The sequence below is a fragment of the Ciona robusta genome, chromosome 4 (genome assembly GCF_009617815.1).
Source record: "Ciona robusta chromosome 4, ASM961781v2".
Taxonomy (NCBI): Eukaryota; Metazoa; Chordata; class Ascidiacea; order Phlebobranchia; family Cionidae; genus Ciona; species Ciona robusta.
In genome coordinates this window covers 567,787-587,926 of record NC_143238.1, presented here as the reverse complement: position 1 = coordinate 587,926, position 20,140 = coordinate 567,787, and the positions used below count along the sequence as shown (strand labels likewise).

The window sequence follows — 20,140 nt, the reverse complement described above, 5'->3', positions numbered from 1 at the left end:
TTTGTTTCCCTAGTTACATTGCTAGTTTACAGCGGTTCTACAATTAAATTGCAAAAAATAGTTTACTAAAATAATTAACTATATACCGTGGCGAACAGTAAACTTTAACAGACTATACGTTTCCTGTTTTATTCACAGATAAACAAAGTAACGCAAAAAACTTTCCACAACAGTTTTTTAGATTTTTGGCGGTGCCTTTCGTTTCCATGTATTAGGGTCTATGGTTTTTAGTCTGGAATGGACAGGACTACTATAAAAGGAATTCAACAAGTTTTATGTCTGAAGTAAGTCGAAAGTTTTTATAGGTAATCCAATTGTTCTCTTATTTAGTTTCCCATTGTATCACCAGGCAGCAGCTAGTCGTCTCATTCTCCTGTGGAAAAAGATTAAATATTGAATAGTTACTATGAATACAATTCCATTGTTTGCAGATACTTTAAGGGATATTAGTGCGATATTGAACTTTAATCACAAACAACACAGGTTTACTTAAAATGTAACTAATTATAAATATAACTTCGAAAATTAACCTTGTGTTTCTATCTTGATCTCTTATCTTCTTCTCCATCTCCGCATCAGTTAGAGATTCAAGGAACGGACACCACTGGTCAGCTTCACCAGTGTTTCTCAATGCAATGTCAACAGATGGAAGTGGATTCTCACTGTTAAAGTATTAGCATGGGTTACATCACTGCATACTATTTGATTTGATTGGGTTGCTCACTAGAAGTGGGAAAAACCTTCTGTCCGTTTGTGTTAATTTGTAAAAGTATTAAGGTGAATATTTAGGTATCTAAAAATGCTTGTTAAAACATGGCTGCATGTCAGTTGCCACTACACGGTTAACATTTACAAGAATACTATTAAAGAGTTAAACAGTGTATTTTTAATGACACAAAACCTGTTGGGAATGTTTATTCTAGTGCTTGTAATAAGAGCCTTTCATAATAGAATATACCAGTTGTAATACTCAGTAATAAACCAATTGTAGTACTCAGTAATAAATCTTTAAAGGTGATGTTATCCTAACCTAAATGCATATGTCCTTTGATGCCAGCTTAATTGGCCACGGATACTGTAAGCTATAGCTGTCACAAATTCCCCTCCTAGTCCAAGCTCTTGGCAAAGCTTTGCAGCAAATTCTTCTGGACTGTTGCTTGGTTCTGACATGTCCCATTCAAACTGGTCAACTAAACTGATGTTGCCGACATGAATGTTCAGCTGTATGATCAAAAAAAAGTTGTGTCAAAAAATAAAGGTAAATAAAAAAAGACCACACTAAAATTTAAAAGATGTTTAAGAATTAATTGCAACTTATCTGCCAAATGAATAATCAAATACCAATTAAGAGGTACGGGTATTCAAATCAAACCAGTACTATATTACTACCAATTAAAAGTTACTTTTAAGATAACCCGCTGATCAGTTTGTCCTGATAGTATGTTTGTTTCTAAAGGAAAGGCTTCAATTTGTGTTCGTATGGCTTGTGCAATAAGTGGTACGAATGTGAGTGCATTCAAATCTAAATCATCGCACAAAACTTCAGCAAACATTTCTGGTGTTATCAGTTGTTCTGAGAAATATAACCTTGTTACAAATAGAACTAAAATTTACTAGAAGTAGCCCCATGACGATGCCATAACACTGCAGCACCAGCACTTTATAATTAGTCTTTAAAAGGCCTTAAACAAAAGTCAGTGTTTTTAAAAATATGTAGTCTTGGTAAGGTTTGGAAACAAGCTAAACTGACACACAATTGAAAATACATTACATTAAAAACCAGTACAAGTTACCATTTTTATTCCAACAAAATGTATCTCTTAATTTTTGGCCATCCACTTCCATATCGAGGCGTATTGGAACCAACACTTCTGGTTGAGCTGCATTGCTGTGAATAGCTGCGGGTCGACGATCATCATAACTTATTTAAAACACAAAATGTTAAAAACAAGAGAAAATGGGTATGCACTGGTACAAGGTGTATGAAACAGAACACCCATGTCATAAAGACTGTCGTTTCTGGCCATAGGAAGATTAAGATTCAAGTAATATATTAACTTTGGTACAATACACAAAAACTCACCAAAATGGAAAAGTGCGAATTTTTTTCTTGGATTGCGGAATATGTGTAATAGATGTTGCACAAGGCACTGCATCAAGATGGTGTGAACTATTAGGTAAAGTTGGAACCCACTGACTGCTGCGCTTTTGTTTGTTTGCTTCTCTATAATTAAAATATTACTATTTTGAGTTAAAGTTTTAAAAAATAAACACATATAACCTGAATGATAATGGTAATACTAATACAGTATATACACGATAGGTAAAATTGGGCAGCCAGGCTTAGCTGGTAGCTTACTGTATTTAATATTCATGTTACCACAAATATTAAAGCTTAAAAGCTATTTTACCTGGCTAATTTTACCTTCAAACAATTTATTTTAAAGTTTCTATTATTTAATACATATAATTTAGAACTTGGTTAAATACTGTTTACAAACATTCAGCTAAACAGTTGTAAACATCACCTTGCAGCTATGTCTGCTGTAGTTGATAAAGTTGCAGCGCGATATTTTTCATCATTACCTTGGTACACGTCTTCGACTTCACTTGCTTTCAGCAAAGAAACATTAGTTGCAAGACTACTATGTCCGATATCTAAACAACATTTAAACTGAAATTATACTGGAGTAAATGTATGCAAATTTCAATGTATAGGCCATTGAGTGGTATATAATATTGTTTTGTGGAAAACAACATTATACCATGAATTAATAAGAATGATACTATTTCTACTTTATTGGGACATGATTTCACAGTATTATCTTGGACATAACATGTACTTGTGTAACCACATAATGGTTTTATATATATAAAACTTGAATAACTCAAGTTACTTGATATGTAGAAGAATAGATAAAATTCAACTCGACTCTCAAAAAAATGCTATAATCAACTGAGGACAGTGACTAGTAAAACGTCAAATTGTTAATATGGTGCGAACAAATAAGATAACATGTGAAACAATAACCACCCAAAATTAGTCTATAAAACCTGGTCTACATTAATGTTTAAGGCTAAAAGTATATATATTTATGTACATGTATCATCACTTCATAAACATGCTTCAGCAGACATACAAGGAGTTTAATTGCATTTAATGAGGTTTTGATTTCTACATTTATTATACTTAAAACTAAACTACTTCATTCATATATTTTATTGGATAACTTGCACCTTGCATCACTGAGTATACATATCTACTACTTCACCTTGACCTCTCTTTAACCTTATTCTTGCAGCTCTTCTCAATATTCTTTGCCAAATTTCTAAATTCAGTAAATAAAACTCAACAATAGAATTCATAATAAATAACGTACTGTCTCCAAATCTGTTATAATTAAGGAATAAATTTTAAACCACTCCAAGAATTTTAGCGCTAAATTTAATAAACCTTACTGTATGACAAGCTGTAACTAAACATAACGAAAAATACAATTAACCATATATAAATAATATATATATATATATTACACAAGTAATGCTTACTACACTTTACCTTTTCAATGTTTTAATATAAATGGTTAAATAAGTAGTTTACCCTGTGTGTAGAATGTTTGACTTATTTTAAATATTTAAAACATGTATTAAATCTACTAGGCTATTTAACAAAAAACGCCATTTTTTTCCATATAAAAGACAAAAATAAACCTGGAGAGCGTGAGGCAATTAGTTTTCTCTCTTCTGTTGTTGCCATACGCCTCCATAATGATGGGTATCGTTTGTATAAGGAGCCACGGAATAAACGAAGATAATTGCCAACCTACAAGTAAATTTTTTAATAATCTTCAACTTATTTAATCAAAATAAATGTTACATTTTACTCAAAAAAAAACAACAAAAGGTGTATAAAAAACTTAAAGAAAGTGACGCTCATTTATACAAGTGCATTTAACTTTACTTTAAAAATATAGATTCTTAATCTTACAGATGTTTTAAATGTTGTGTAATTTATGCCACTGTAAAATCAAGCAGATTTCTTTATACAATAAAAAAGAAGCAAAAGTTGCATTCATACCTCAGATCCAATCATATAAAATTCGCCACCTTCTTCTAGTTGAAACTTCGCTGGTTTTTGACCAAACGTACGCGGGGTGGTAGTTTCATTAGTCTTCGACATTGTTCAAGTTGTTGAAGTTGCACAGCTTTACTCCAAAACCAACCGTAGCCCGTAACTATATGACATAAAATGACGCTAGAGTACACAAACGTCTCTGTTACCCCCACACACGAAACTCTCCACAAGTCAATAAACAAATCAAAAATTGTACAGTGTTTCCCGTTTTTTTTAGTATTGGTAGACACACACTATTCGACAGGCAAAGTTCGTGTGCGTTGATTGTAAGTGCTGTACAAGCACGCTATACATGTGACTTAACTGTTTCCGCGGCAACTAATAGCTAATAGATTCTGTTGGGTATTTGGTTGGCAGTTTCCCACGTAAGTAGCGTGGGGACTGGCCACTGGTTAGTTATTTTCAGTGTTTCCGCTTTGACCTGTGTTTTGTCTGAGAGGCTTAATTATTTGTCATATGACGCCAGTAAGTATGTTGGATCATAGCTTACTAAAGAAGTGGATACTAGTGAAGAATCCTCCGGTACATAGCAGGAAAGTATTAGAGGTTGGTGGTTACTGGTTAGGGGGTTAGTGGTTATAGGAGACCCAGGAGTTGGTAGTTTGGGGTCAGTGGACTGACAGTGGTTAGCAAATAAAGTGGGGAGGGGGATTCTTCACTGGCACCGCTATAATACAATCCATTATAGATAACGAGAAGAGACTTTGAGTTTATAACCTATCTTTTATATTAGACAAATTTTGTAAAATGAAGAATAGAGCACTTGTTAAACTTCTTTATTTTTGCTTTCTGCAGTTAACTAGCAATAGACAATTATAATAATCGTTTAATGTAATGAACGTTGTTTGACATAATGAGTGAATGGGAATCAATAGTTACATCAGGCAAGCCAACCACATCTTATGGCACATGTGTACGAGCCACTAACAAGCCTTTATGTCGATATACGAAGCATTCCTTGTCAAAATCAGACACCCTACAAGGAATAGCTTTAAAATATGGGACAACCACAGAAGAGCTTAGAAGAATAAATAAACTGTACAGTTCTGATTCCATGTTCATCAGAAGCTATTTAATGGTTCCTTACTCTGAGAATTGCAGCAGCAATTTAGATGTCCCAACAACAATAACTAAAGATAATCAAACAAAGGTGGCTGAAAATCAATCAACAGCAGTTAATGATGCAAAACAATTTTTAGAAAATTTGGATTCAAAAATAATGCTTCGAAAGAAGGCTGTAAATGCATTTAAAGTTGATGAAGAATCAAATACCGATAATGTTACACCTACTGCTACATTAGGAGAGCTAAAAGCTCATCCAAAAACTATATTTTCTCATTCTAATTCTGATAATGATAATCTATTTCGACTATAGAACATAGTTTATTTAAATTAAATTTCTCACTGTGCTGTCCTATACCACGGCACAAAATGAGAGATTGTGCAAATAGCTGTACTGTTAGATATTTTTCCATGTAATGTTCTTTGTTTAAAAAGTAATAAAAGGTTAGTGGTACATATACCTTCTTTTTGTATAAGATCCAATGCACCTTCAATATTATTGCCAACACCAAAAGTTGCTTGTAATTGGAGGATAGTCAATGTGCTCTGATCTGACCTAAATTCCAGGTCTTCCGGGTGTGCCGCACCACATAATCCGCCCATATTAAATGGAATCGCTTTACCATACATTATATAAAAGTCTATTGCTGATAAAGTAATTGACACAATCATGTAAGCTCTGTTGTAAATATTCAAATAATTGGTTTTAGCTTCTTTTACTTTATGTAATGCAAGAATTAGATAGGATATTTGATTATAAGAAATTGAAATAGAAATTGACTTGTTAAAAGTTATAAAAAAAATTATGAGTGATGGTTGGCTTAGTTCATTGTCTCAGGATTAAAAATTGCTGTCTTTTTAAGCTTTATTCAGAGTAATCTGTTTTTTGTTTATTAAGACAATTTTTGCTGAAAGATTTACGTTAGTGCATTTGAAAAATGACAGGACAGTACGGGCTACATTTGTGCTTTACTGTTTGTTTAACAAACTTTAACTATGTTTTTTTACACTGTGGTTATTTAAACAATAACTGTATGAATGCATCGTGAATTTTATGTTTTTGTACCCATTGTGCTTCATTCTTTTAGTAATCAAGTTGTCGTGTACTATCTGAATACTTTTCATATATTTACTACTAAAAAAGCAATGCTTATTAACCTTGGTTTCAATCCCAAATTTTGGATTGGGTTACCCATTGTAATGTTTCATTAAACCCTTTATCTTTTAACACAAAAGTTAAATCATTTTCTGTATGCTGACAAAAAGGTCAATTAAGTGTTATTGCTAAAATCGAGTGACAAAATTTTATTATGTATATTTTTTTGATTATTTGGTATGGTCGGTAAAAGGCTTTAAAGCACTGGAGTAAATGAATATCATTCTTTTTTTCTTATATAGGGAAATATAAACTTCTTTTTGCATCTTTTCTTAAAAATGACCTTTGCAGTGATACATGAGCACTGATAATGTGGCACCTTTTATTTTAACATTTTATGTTTAGATCACCAACAATAAGTTTAGGATGAATTCTCCATGTTTAAGAACAGCTCTAAGTGGAATATACATTCGTCATATTGGAGCTTTAGGTATGTAAACTGTTTTTATTAAGATATGTTCCTATGGGTGCATGTAAGATTATTAATGGTCATTAGGGATGTCAGAACATCTTATAAGTTATGATTTAACATGTGTTCCCCAGCAGGTTTTATAGGTGTCTCTAAAGTTTTAAAAATTATAAAATTCAATTAAATGATTACAATACTAACAGGCATTTGAGTATAACACTTTCTGAAATATTACTCCCCATAAAAATGCAAGTTTATGGTAGATTTGTTGCATTCTTTCACATAAATTTCAATGGCAGGATCGTACACAAATATTCCAAAGAGAAGTAGGTACTTTTGGGAAGCAAGGCCAGAATGCCGAGAACGAAAACTCTTAATGCAAATTACTTTGCCTCGTCTCAAACAAGCAGTGGACCCCACGCAGTTTGTTCAAGAAGTAGAAGAAGAAAAAGTTAGTTATTTTAATGTATTTAACCTCTCTCTTGGTCATGGCTTATGTTAAATATACCAGTAAGTTTTTGATAACAGAACAGGGTCCAGTATTAATTTAAGGTGATAGTCCTATAAGGCCACAATTTAATTTATTGTTATAATTCGTTCATTAACATTTTGCAACCGATGATTGCACTAAAGCAATAATAATTATTATAAGCCTTTTCTTCAAAAGCTTTACGGACTTGATGTGATCCTGCATAAAGAAGTTCAGCAAATATTCAATGAAAATGAACTTATTGCTGTGTGTTTATATTCTGAAATGCCCAGTGACAATTTTTACCAAGTCCGATATGAATTGCAGCAACATGGAATGAGCATGGAGGTATTTTGCAAAGTTTGCTACGATAATCTGATTTCATTGTATATGACATTTGTTTCTGTGACACAGGCCGTGGGTGCCCCATTTCATACACTGCATTTTATTTTGCACAACCTTCTGACAATAAGTAGGCAATATTTATTTATTTTTTTATTTAACACATTGATAGTTTTATTTGTTTTGAAAACATACTTTTATATTATGCAGAAATATCCTGAACATGTGATGGAGTTCACATTGAAACAAACACCATATGAAAATATGTTGGAGCTTTTTCGGGGAGAAACAGCAGTCATATTTGGAGAAGCAAACGTCAAACAAATGATTAGTGCAGTTAGCAAGAATAATTACCTTCTTTTACTTGGTTTGTATTTTTATCATTTATAATTGGATGATTTATAGTGTATTGGATTTTATTGTTTACTAAAGATGTATTAGATATTGTTTCATTTTGCACAACTTTCTTCTATTTTATTTAACATTTCTTAGTAATTATTTCTATTTTTATAGGTGGTTTAGTTCAAGGAAGATACATGTCTTTAAAAGAATTGATAAAATTTTCAAACTTAGCTGGTTTGGATTCATCTAGAGCGGAATTGGGCTTTTTACTGAACACAGCAGTTAGTTCAACTAAAAATATGATGCAGAAACCAACTAATCAACTTGTTCATTCATTACAACAATATATTGAACAGTGTTCTAATGCTTCAAATGAAAATTAAATTTTATGTCCGCGGTTTAATAAATATTAATTCTTTTACAACTTGTGTCTTGAATTCTAACAAACGTTTGACCAAAGGTCACATTTAATAATGCTTTAATCTTTCAGCTTTTACCGATCAATTTAATTGTGGATTTGATTCTAAGTCTTGCTGGTCAGGTTAGTACTACTGTATATAGCTCTGCGAACTGGGCTTCATATGAAATGTCATAAACTAAGGGACACAACATATCAGAGATCAAATTTTGTGTTAGTTTTTGGACTTCTATTGTTTTCAATATTAAAAGCTGTAATAGACGTTTTAATGAAGAATCATAAACATGCGTACCTTATATACTTTCTAGTGTGAACAACTTGTTTTATGTCAGACAAAGTAAAATACTTTCCATTGGTAGTTGTAAGGGCCAACTACTATTTCTAAATATCACGTACTTACCTAAATTAAAATGACGTCTGGCTAGAGAAATGAACGTATGTTTTGTATTGATTACTCATGAAAAGTTAATGCAGTTTACAAGTTAGATAATCTAGTGCAATAATAAATTAGTGTGAAGAAATTAGGTGCAATTTGTATAAAACATCTTAATCCTTTGTAAAAATAACATGGGGGAATGAAAATGATAAAAAATTAAAATTCTGTATAGTCACATTGCTTTTCTTGATCTGCTTTTTCTACATTCATATAGACATTCTTATTTGTTTTGTCACATTGTTTTTCTTGATCTGCTTTTTCTACATTCATATAGACAGTTTGAGTTGCTTTTCGTAACTCCGACTGTTCTTCATATAGTATAGCCTTGTTTACTGGTGGTCCTGAAATAAACAAATGAAAGTTTCCATTCAATGCGAGGTCGAATTTAATATTAACATAAATCAAATGCAACTATAACCAAGCTTGTAATGTCAATTAGAGCTTGCCCAAGCGATTAGTTACATAGTTTTCTTTCCTTGTAATCTAAACTATTAAAATATATACAGGCACATTTTTAATGGTACATGTCTACATGACTTAAACAAATAATTTAATGTATAATGTATATATACTATGAGCTTACCAAAATAGCTGAGAAAAACAGGAAGAAAAATCAACCCATGTGCAGTGCCAAGCAGAGTTATGACCAAACACATTCGGAAGAAAAAGATTTGAATTAGTTGAGCAGTCGCCCAGTTGAGTACAATTATTCCAGGAAGATTTGTCAAAGCAACTCCAGCAAAAACCTGAATTACAAAAACAGTTAATATTAAAAATAGCTGTTTAAAAAAGAAACCACTTCAATTTGTTAACACAAGGTAGTTTTAAGTTTTATAAGTTTCACTTGTTATCTAACAAGACATCTGTTTTTTTCTAATATTACATTATGCCTGGTAGCAGCGAAAAAAATATGGTTTAGTATTTAATACACATATTTGTATACCGCTGGTCCCATAGTTGTCATTGATTCAATCACTCGTTTCTTTTTTGATATGTGGGTCTTTAAAGAGAAAGTCCGTACCACATGGCTTATAAATTCAACCGACAATCCAATTGCCTATGTATAGAAAACATTATTACTGGAACACATTTTTACTCTGAAGACTTACCGCCACAAGATTTATCAAAGACACAGCATTCATATCCACACCCCATAGTGAACAGAGCCCTGCTGTATCCACAACAATCATTACAATTGTAAGGACTGTTATAATGCCTGAATAGAAGTCAAATCCAAGTAAAATGAAACTGAATGCAAATGTGGGAATAAGGCAAATTCCAAGTTGGAAAAGTGTGTCTTCAACTGCAGTCAAGTATTGTTCGTAGTAAACATAGTAGAGACTGCAACATAACAAGCATTAATATATAAAAACTAAAAGGTACAAATTGCCATTTAAAAATACTGTAAAGCCTAACCTATGAAGGTAGCTAAACACAATAAAAACTGCACATGAGTATATTGTAAAAAAGTAAATTAAATTAATATAACAAATTTAAATTGTATTTACCAATAAGGAAACACTTCAAAATCTTCCTCATTTTCCAAAATATTATTTCCATCTTTATTTGCTGCTTTCAATGTTTTAGTAATATTATCTGCCAGTTTTCTTGCTTTTATCAGATTTTCTGTGCAATCCACCGATTTAATACACACACTGTGAAAAGCCATAAAATAACTGGCATCTACAACATCTGTACCACTTCCAGTGTAGTTATTTACTATGTTCACTGCATTTCCATATGCTGAATGGCCCCTGTAAACCAAAATAAAAGCATTGATATTGGTTGCAGGTATAATTTCAATTCTAAATACGTGACATTGTATGTGTGGAAGAACAGTTTTCCACAACCGCGTTCTCTCCCAAAATCGATTTTGTTAGCTTATCTACAACAATGGTCCTAAAGCTACTGTAACTATTTACCCCTTGTTACACTCAACACCCGGGTTGTCAATCAAAAACCAGGGAAGATATTGCATGAAGTCATCTGGTGTGTAGTCCTCATTTTTTAAGCATGGTGAGCATTTTGATACTGTATCAGTTGCTGGACAAAATTCATTTGGATGAAAGGTTTCATACCGACAGCATGACTTCCTCCCACCTACACCTTGTGGGGGCAACCAATCCACATAATCATCATACCAAGATGCAGCAGGGGTTTCTATTCGCCAGCTGGGTGAACAAACGATGATTACCAAACATTAACTTTAAGTTTGTGATAACTTGTATCATTTTTTATCTAAGTTGTCTTATCTGGGTTAAAAATACAAAAATATAATAATAACCTTTATTTATCTTTTCGATTGTGGTAGTGAAGATTAAAAAATATTTTAAATGAAAAGTCAGGATACAACGACAAAACAACAGTTTTTGATTAAAGTAAAGACATATTTACATTTAGTTGTAAGACAATAAGCGTGTTGACTCTTTTACACAATATTTTTGTTTCACTGTCCATTAACACCCTTAACAACTTGTCTCATTTGAACAGTTTAAATATTTACAGAATACAGGTATTTTGACAAATTAAAGCAGTGATTTTATATTCAACAAAATAGGATGATTAGCCTACTTACAAAAAAAGTCAATTCACTTACTATGATGCATTTTGGCTGGCATAAGATATTTGTTGCGTCAATGAATATGTGTCACAGCCAGCAGATCCGCAAATAAGTGAACTTGCATTTTTGTCGGCAAAATTATAAGCCCCTGTTATAAGATTGAATACAGAATTTAATAAAATTAGATTTTACATTAAACTTAGTTCACCTTTTGTCACAAAGTAAACTGGCACACCAACATCTAGATATTTTTCCATGTAATCAAAATACTTCAATACATATGAATCTTTTGGAACAGAGAGATCTTGATCCAATCCCACAGTAATTCTTGTACACAGTATGGTACACCAGCAACTGAGTCCGACAAAACCAATCATCTGTAAGTGGAATAAATACTTTGTTAAGCTTTACTAAATAACCCCATCTTTTATTCTACCCCTGCTTGGTAGTTCGGTTTGGACAAAAGAAGTACAACCCAAGTCACCAATATTCATATGATTACAAATGTTCACTAATGTATAATATTGTGTTTCTGTAACTTAAAATACCAATAAATGGCCACCGGTTTAATACAATTACGACAAAGTGTCATAACCAATGACACACACCCACAACGGCAGTAGCACTGGGCACTAAACTTGATAAAACTATTAACTAGAATACTTAATCAAGCCATGGAATAATACGCAACATAGTTTCTTACCACCACGTATCGTACAAGATCGTTCATTAATACCGGTGCATAATATTTGTGGAAAAAAGTCTCAAGATAAGTTTTTGTGTTTGGTTCTGCAGGTTCCATCTTAATGCAACAGCAAACATCCACACGATTACCCTTGATTAAAATATTGAGAGATGTTACTAACTCTCAGTTTCTGGTACAAAATATTGAACCTACCCTTGTTCGTCTAGCGTCTAATGACAAAACTGCTAGAAATGCTGTTATTTGAAGTAAAAAGTCAAAAGCAATCGCAACAGCAGCAGCCAAGGCAAATTGTTCAACAGCTGGCATGTCAGTCAAAGCACCGAGAAAGAAAGCAACACATTCTGTAAGTGAACATAGCAGCATGCTTGGGCCTACTTCACCCATTACTCGTCCTATTTGATCTGCAAGATCTTCATCTGGTTTCCTCTCATCACGCTGTTGAATAAATACAAAATATATTAAGGTTTTTATGCATGACTGACATATTAGACAACTTGTGGTGATTGTACACTCCCCTGAAACAGGAGGTGTGCACTCAAACAAGTGTGGTACATGTTTGATTCGAATTAACATTCTAATTGATGACGTGCAATAGTATTACCTGGTACTCAAGTGTTAGAATGAAAATGTTATCTGCTCCAATTGCTAAAACCAAGAATGGCACAACTTCAATCACAATCAGTGAAGTAGCGTACCCTATATAACCAAAAAGTCCGATACTTGTAAACACACTCGCTAAAATGACAAGTATTCCTGATACTCCAAGTGATATCTTTGAATCCACCTGTAAGCATAATGATTTTAAGTTGAATTCAAAAAACATGTCATTTATCTATTTAAACTACAAGAATTAAGAGAAAGTTGTTTGTATGTGACTATCAGTTTTAACAACTCGTTATTGATGACTTGGTTGAAACGAACACTGTTAATTATAATAGGAAAAGTATTGAGCTTTGAACACGATGTCAGCTAGGTAGAGGCAAGTATTTTAACCAACTACTATGTCAGTTAAAATAAATTTGACTTACAGGGATGCGCTTCAGTGATGTGTAAGTGCCAAGTGCTATCGCAATGTAAGCAAATATTACAAGATAACTAACAGCAAACACAACAACATCAGTTTGACTAGATCGTTCCAATTCATCTTCTGGTGACCTCTGTATATCCAATGCACACAATGTTAATAATTCTAAATATACAACATATTTTTTATGGTGGGAAATTTACCTCGGAGAAATAGGCAAAATCAAAATACTCTGATGTGTAATTATCCATGAACCTTAGGAATTGTTTCTCCCATGCTGTTACTAATTTAGTTCTGTTATCTTCCTTAGCAAAGTTGCTCACGACAAATGTTAATATTGAACTTGGTGCTTCGTTATATCCGTTGCCCTGCAAATATGAATTATAACAAACAGTCAACTCTGCAAACAATGTTCAAGGTAAAGTTTAAAAACATCTAGTAGTCCCAAGGTGAATGTTTAATTACAAGCTTGGTAAACAACAGCCTTACACATATATTACTTACTTGCACGCAACTTATGTTTTACATTAAACATAAAATAAAAAGATTTGACTTTTACAAACATTTCTATGGTGCCATTTTTTTAATCCTAATACTTTGAAAGACAGTGATGAATTATCTTTTTAAGCTATTGTGCCGAAAGTGATAATGTAATTAGCCTACAATTCATTTTACTATGTACTAGCCAGGTAATATAATAAAAAGAGTATAAAACCTCTCCTTGCCCCCCAAGAGCTAAATATGGAAATACTGGTCCACCAAAATCTCCCATGCAGTTTTGTTTCAATGGTGTTGTATCTTGGACTGTAGCTGGGGCTCTGTAATCAACAATACTAATAACAAAATCATCATTATATACCCATTCAATTTGTCAGCCATCTCAGAAAAACAATATATAAATTCAAGGTGAACGGGATCAGTCACCTGTGTTACAATACTCAGCTGCTCATTATTCCAGCATGAATAAATTAATTTATTCTTTTTTATTAATTTTTAATCAAGTTAACTGTTATTCTCTTACTGTACGCAATATAAGAAATGGTCACGATAATCGACAACATATGTCTCCTCTGATATTTTATCTGTGTAGTTTGCAGTTTTAAACATTTCATTTGGATCATTTTGCCAGTAGTTCATTACTGATGTAATGGTGCAGTTGTTGTTATCAGGTGACAAGGGTATGAAACAGATATCCTGAAAATTATTACAAAGTTAAACAGAAAGAGTGTCGCCATAAACAAACATAATGTTAAGTACCACATTCTTAAACCAACTTGATCTTTGTTATCATATACGTAATAAATATTTAATTTAATTTACACAGTCAATAAAATTTTAATTCTTACATTCAGCGTTCCAATGTTTACTTCACCATCAACTTCATAGGAAACGTTCATATATCGAAGCTCATTTTGTAAAGCAAGCATTTCAAGTATGTATTTGGTTTCAAGAATATTACTGAAGTTGTATTTCACACCAGTAAATGAAGTATATTCCGAAAATCCAGTCACATATTGTGGTTTAAGTTTCATGATAATCATCTCTGTCCGATAAAAAGCTCCAAATTTTTCATCATAGTAATCTTTTTCTTGTCTCACCCTACTTCCAGCAGAAGACCATAATTCAATTGGATCAGTTGTAAGAATGACAAACTTAACACCAACGCACAAAGCCACACACACCAAGATGGCAGAAATAAGAACAACCACAGGATTTCTTGCAACAAAACTACCCCATCTACGAAACACTGAGCTTATAAAATCTTGAGTTGATTTTCCAACTTTTTGAAAAAAGGGGATTTTTGTAACAAGTGTCCGACCTCCATTATCCTCAGCTTTAGTATAAGGTATTTTGCTCTCAGCCTCCGCAACCATGTAGTCGATCTTTTGTTTCACATTCCCATTTTTAAACATAAAATCAATGACGAGATATGCTGTGAACAGAACCACAAATGCAAGAAATATGATGAGCACTATAACAGCAACACCATCCGCAGTGCCGATCATGAATGGTACTTGATCTGGTTGTAGTATGGGTGGGGCAGGACATGAGGCTTCACAATCAGTACAACTACATGCAAACTCCGTTGGACTTGGAGCATCTTGGCACTTATAAGCAAACGCATCGAGTGGAGCCATGCCCTCTGGTGCTGCAGTAAAAACCTTTAATTAGTTAGGTAATAAATCAAACTAATCTTAAAAGAATAGATATATTCATTCAAAAATTTACTGGCGCGGTGGCAAAAAATTATTAGCCAAACATAAAAATTGAAAGAAACTTACGTGATTGTATAGCATCACTGTTTGGACCTGTGTCATTACCAATTTGTTGAAAGTCCATATTTAGTGGAGCAATGCCATTATTAGTGGAACCCAGATAATCAAGGAATCTTTGTGGCGTGCAGTCATCACCACTAAAACCATTACAAACCAAAGCCATTGCTTTTCCTAAATAATACAATGGTAATATCTGATTTATCATTATTGCTTTTAATATTCAATATGTTGCCCCTGTATGATGCAACCTTGAAATAATGTGATAAGTGTCAAAATAAATTTCCAGTAGGCCATTTACTGCCAAGCATTAAATTTGAACTACTGTATTCCATCATACATTCGTTGCTAAAGGCAAAGTTTTCTATAAGACAATATGAATGGGACATTAATATATCATTTAACAGAAAATGTACCGAATGTTTTTTATTTGCATTTTAGTATTTAACAAACACAAATATTCTTCTCTAGGAATGGCCTTAATGCCTGAAGAAAGCCTTGCCTATACTAAACCTTCAATCATATCACTATGCTTACCATTAGTCTGTGGAAAAATGACATCTTTACATGAAGTGTGAACATTAGTCGCATATGTTTCAGATATATAAATACTTTCAGTGAATGCACCCTCGGTTTGGGTGGTATTGCGCATTTCTGTGACGTTCATAAATGTTGCTTGATTTGGCGAACATGTTATCTGGTGAGGAAAGCATAATCTTTGTTTAACTCTGCATATTTTGGTAGCAAACAATAAAAATAGCGCACAACAACAAAAATATATATAGTGACTACAGGTCAGTCGGTTCCTGACACAACAAATCAGTTAAAACCGTTGCCGGTAAACTAACGATTAAAAAATTAAATATTAATCTTAAACCAGCAAATTACGACATCTTTAAATAAACAATGAGCATTAAAACAGTATACTAGTTTTACAAAGAGAGTGAATAAAATAAGTGATAACTTTGAAAAGGGGGATTACCTTTCAGTAAAACACCGAACTAGAGATATTCTACACCAATAAGAGTTAAGTTTTAAAATTAATTCAATAAATATTTTTATCGTACACGAAAAGTATAACACGTAATCCAATGCAGAGATTCCTTGGAATCTCTTTAAGCAAGACCCCGAGTGACAACATATTGGAATTTCGCCCGTGTGAATCTCGAGTGAAGCGAAACAGCGTTCCGATATTGAAATTGCGGTGACGTCACAAACCTATCCTACCACTATCGCGCGCATTCTTCGTAGCTTACATATAACCATATGTAAATGCATTCGTGTGTTCAGTTTGTTCTCACAAACATAAATATTATATTCTGTTACTCTTACTACTTACTATTACATTTATATGGCGCAGTTATATACACTATATATGAGAGTTAATGTGGTATATAGGCGTAGGGTAAAAAAATCCTAAAGTACAGTAACATTGTAGAATACACAGCAACTGTCTTTTAACCACATCTTAACTTTCCGGTGCACCTTCACCTAACATCCTTTGTCGTAACTAAACTGGTTTACGATTACGAGGTATAAACCGAAATACCAGGATATCTTGCCTTTGTATACCGCCGACTTTGCGCACGAACCTTAATGTGCTTGCCCGCCATTTTAGTTTCGCATTAACAGATACGCAATATTAACATTCTGAAACCCGTGTTCTTATTGGCAGGATTAACACGACTCATCAATACTACCAAAGCTAAAATACACCCCGTATCATACAGTAGGGTGGGAGGAGACGGGATACCTTTAGTGCATAATATCCAAATAATCTTATTGTGTTTTAAACAGTTAGCAACGATCTATAGGGGTTGTGAGAAAGCGAATTTTTAATTCTTTGGATGTTCTTTGTTTTCTATCAAAAAGACAAGAAAATAGAATGAAAAGGTGTCTCATCTCCCCCACACTAATATATATAGAGGAACAAATTATTTATACGAGGAAACCTACGGTCGGTTATAAATTTAAAATATAGTAGTGTGGGGGAAGACGGGACTCAGGGTAAGACAAAATTTTTTAAAATTTCCTTTTACAGCTACCATTTTGAATGCTGGCTAAATTATATATACATCTAAAACTCGAGTTTAAATCATCAATCCAGTATCGGTTTTAGTTTTGTGTGAAAAACTGAGGTACATACTTAAAAATGGACTAAATAACTTAAATTAGAGATAAAATCAAAACAAAAATACATGTTTCCGAATCGCTAAAATTACACCTGGTGTGCGAATCGCTAAATAGATCCTCGTGTGTTTTAATATATTTCTTTGAATTGTTGTTAACTAATTAAAATATTGTAGTACATGTTCGTGGTATCACTTCAATATCGTCATAAATATTCTGAGTATATTTCGGATAATATGTGCAAGGATCCTGCCTTACCCCGCCCTATTATACAATACAGCGGACATAGGGGCATCTTATATTCTTGCTGTGTGTAATAAACTTTAACAGGCTAAATTAAGCTACATACTTACTTGACAATATAAGCCACGAAAATTTTCCACACAACTTGGACAGCGATTAAAAACCAAAACTGAGGCTGTTAGTTGTCTTTCCAACGTATTGAGTTGTTGTGGGTCGCAACATATTGCCGTTGGTTCGCCATCCGGCTTTATAAGGTTCGGACATGTCTTTGCTAAACTTTTGTAATGCGCTGATGTCTTATCAAGCACCACCGCTTTCCGGTTGTCCAAACAAGGTAACTCTCCTAGATTTATATGTCATGATTTGAATACTAAAGTAACTTGTTATTTAAACAGAATTTCATTTGAAATATATTGAACTGGTGGAATTAATGGTCTTTCATAAATACCTTTACTATGAGTTGGATCATTTTCTTCGTAGTATCCGCAGTTCCCATAAAGCATACACATCCCCGGCTCATGAGAAATTGTTGTTGCAGTAACCTTATAAATGTGAAATTGATTAAAAAAAATAAATTTGTAGGTCTAGTATTTTTTAAATATATACGACATTTTTAGTCGAAACATATAAGTTAATGCCAGCACGTTATATTTACCTGGTATTCGCACTTTGGTATAAGAAATAAAGGAATAAACAACACTTATTTAACCTTATGTGGCGAAACAACGGGGTCGTTTGGGTACAAAGGCACGGTATGTGTTTTATTTCATAAATCTCGTGCCCGTTTAAGAGTTACACGTGTAAAGTTTAAGGCACGATGTGGCAGTATCGAAACCAGTATCTTGTTCAGCGCTCTGGTACACCAGCATTGCCGCACCGCTCGTAGAGATAACGATTATGAGTTTGATTCTCGGTCTAGTGGTATCCAATACCATAACTTCCCTCGAGTAAAACACTAAATATGTATTACCCCCAAGCGATACGTTATATAAGGGTGGGCTAAAAGTAGCAATGAATAAATAACACAATAAAATTGATTAACGCTATTAAACCCAAGACAACTATTGTCCAAATTGCACGTCCCATATTCAATATGCTACCTGAGTTATATTATATAAAATTAATACTCACAGATGTTCCATACAGCAGGATTAATATTCCACTTAACAATCGAAACATCCTTAAGATTCTACTTTATAATCAGTTCTGAAAATACAACTTGTCTGTGAGGAATTGTTTTAATTTTAACGTAACAATTCGTGCCAATACACTTATTTGTGACCTTATATGTGTTAAATGTTACTTACAGTTTCGGCTAAAGCTTAATTGACGCCTGAATTTGTTGTACGTTTGCTAATATGTTTTTTAACACTTTGGTTAACCTGTTTACTTTATCATAACTTTTTATTCCAAAAATCATATGTACAGACTTTAGTACTGTGTGGAAAATCTAAAAAAAAAACGAAAAACAAAAATCAATGATGACACTTTAAATTATGTAAAATCTATTTCTCGCACTCATTCTTTCAGTGTTATCACGCCAACGTTCATTGTTATTCCATAATTAGCTACAAATCTAAGATTATGTGTTACGTTTAAAAACATAAATCGATTTTATTTCATCATCTGCCTATAGCGTGCCACCCTCGAACGATTCGTATTTATTTTTCTCCAGTTGATCATTTGTAGAATCTTGGTGACGTATTCAATGACGAAATATTCGTCGCTGTTCTGATTGGATCCGCCAGTCACCCCACTTCATGACGTTTATTACTTAATCACAGAGTACCAACATTTACATAGCCGTTTAAACCACCGCAGGTCAAAGTACGGAACCCCGTCCTGCCCACATAGATGCGCTTAAGATACATATATGTATCAGCAAATGCTATGACCAAATACGTGTTGTGGTTTGATTTCTAAATTTTAGGTGCGCTCCTACAAATATTTACACTAATCATGCGAAACAATATTTTAAGAGGTGACAATACTTTGCAATATTGTATGCGATTATTATTACACAACGGCGTTTGTAGAATTTTAACGCGTATATTCATTCATGCATTCAGGTTCATATAGGTGTACTGGTATAAATAATACAGAACATGAAATCCGTTAAGGTACAAGCAATTCTGCAACAGTGTAAAAGAAGTTGCTGACTGACTTAACTAATAATAGTTTTTTATTCCGACGTGTTATAAACTTGACAAATTAATGTCACAGAAGTTAAACACAAAATATCTATATTGCATATATGTAACACCTATTTTAGTCAGCATACCAAAGAACCGTAAACTTCCCGAACAGTGAAAACGCAAGTTCATGACTTTCGTCGTCATGAAAGTTTCACATTTCATCACCCTTTGTACATCAGGAATATTTTGCACCAAAATCGCCAAGTAAGCTGATGTTTTATTTCATGGCAAAAGTGCATA

At 33.2% G+C, this 20,140-nt stretch overlaps 4 protein-coding genes across 7 annotated transcripts; 2 read left to right on the top strand and 2 right to left on the bottom strand.

The window, feature by feature from the left end:
- Window positions 1–110: 110 nt before the first annotated feature.
- On the bottom strand, window positions 111–4,465 carry LOC149736278 (SWI/SNF-related matrix-associated actin-dependent regulator of chromatin subfamily B member 1-A-like). Of its 2 annotated transcripts, XM_089877101.1 has the most exons (10): window positions 4,079–4,387; window positions 3,712–3,823; window positions 3,273–3,329; window positions 2,529–2,658; window positions 2,084–2,224; window positions 1,794–1,921; window positions 1,404–1,573; window positions 1,031–1,221; window positions 531–662; window positions 111–373 (listed from the first exon to the last, which is right to left on the bottom strand). In XM_089877101.1, the coding sequence occupies exons 1-10, from the start codon at window positions 4,178–4,180 to the stop codon at window positions 343–345; spliced, it is 1,194 nt and encodes a 397-aa protein (XP_089733227.1). In that variant the 5' UTR covers window positions 4,181–4,387; the 3' UTR covers window positions 111–342. The 2 variants fall into 2 exon arrangements, with proteins under 2 accessions (XP_089733227.1, XP_089733228.1); XM_089877102.1 differs by lacking the exon at window positions 3,273–3,329 and having other exon boundaries at window positions 4,079–4,465.
- A 523-nt stretch (window positions 4,466–4,988) lies between these two features.
- On the top strand, window positions 4,989–6,699 carry LOC149736277 (lysM and putative peptidoglycan-binding domain-containing protein 2-like). Its single transcript, XM_089877110.1, has one exon. The coding sequence runs from the start codon at window positions 4,989–4,991 to the stop codon at window positions 5,508–5,510; it is 522 nt and encodes a 173-aa protein (XP_089733236.1). The 3' UTR covers window positions 5,511–6,699.
- LOC149736276 (uncharacterized) lies at window positions 6,645–8,339 on the top strand. The gene is made up of 5 exons (XM_089877108.1): window positions 6,645–6,783; window positions 7,062–7,213; window positions 7,430–7,579; window positions 7,784–7,940; window positions 8,087–8,339. Exons 1-5 carry the CDS (start codon window positions 6,720–6,722, stop codon window positions 8,296–8,298), a joined length of 735 nt encoding a protein of 244 aa, XP_089733234.1. The 5' UTR covers window positions 6,645–6,719; the 3' UTR covers window positions 8,299–8,339.
- Window positions 8,340–8,763: 424 nt separating this feature from the next.
- On the bottom strand, window positions 8,764–18,937 carry LOC149736275 (NPC1-like intracellular cholesterol transporter 1). 3 transcript variants are annotated; one of them, XM_089877093.1, is made up of 21 exons: window positions 18,837–18,937; window positions 18,154–18,247; window positions 17,816–18,048; window positions 15,870–16,029; window positions 15,342–15,506; window positions 14,406–15,208; window positions 14,081–14,253; window positions 13,775–13,877; window positions 13,263–13,427; window positions 13,064–13,192; window positions 12,637–12,819; window positions 12,228–12,470; window positions 12,033–12,164; window positions 11,538–11,706; window positions 11,366–11,477; window positions 10,692–10,940; window positions 10,278–10,523; window positions 9,879–10,110; window positions 9,713–9,826; window positions 9,353–9,515; window positions 8,764–9,110 (listed from the first exon to the last, which is right to left on the bottom strand). In XM_089877093.1, the coding sequence occupies exons 1-21, from the start codon at window positions 18,882–18,884 to the stop codon at window positions 8,926–8,928; spliced, it is 4,101 nt and encodes a 1,366-aa protein (XP_089733219.1). In that variant the 5' UTR covers window positions 18,885–18,937; the 3' UTR covers window positions 8,764–8,925. The 3 variants fall into 3 exon arrangements, with proteins under 3 accessions (XP_089733219.1, XP_089733220.1, XP_089733221.1); XM_089877094.1 differs by lacking the exons at window positions 17,816–18,048; window positions 18,154–18,247; window positions 18,837–18,937 and adding an exon at window positions 16,315–16,557; XM_089877095.1 differs by lacking the exons at window positions 17,816–18,048; window positions 18,154–18,247; window positions 18,837–18,937 and adding an exon at window positions 16,400–16,557.
- Window positions 18,938–20,140: the final 1,203 nt, after the last annotated feature.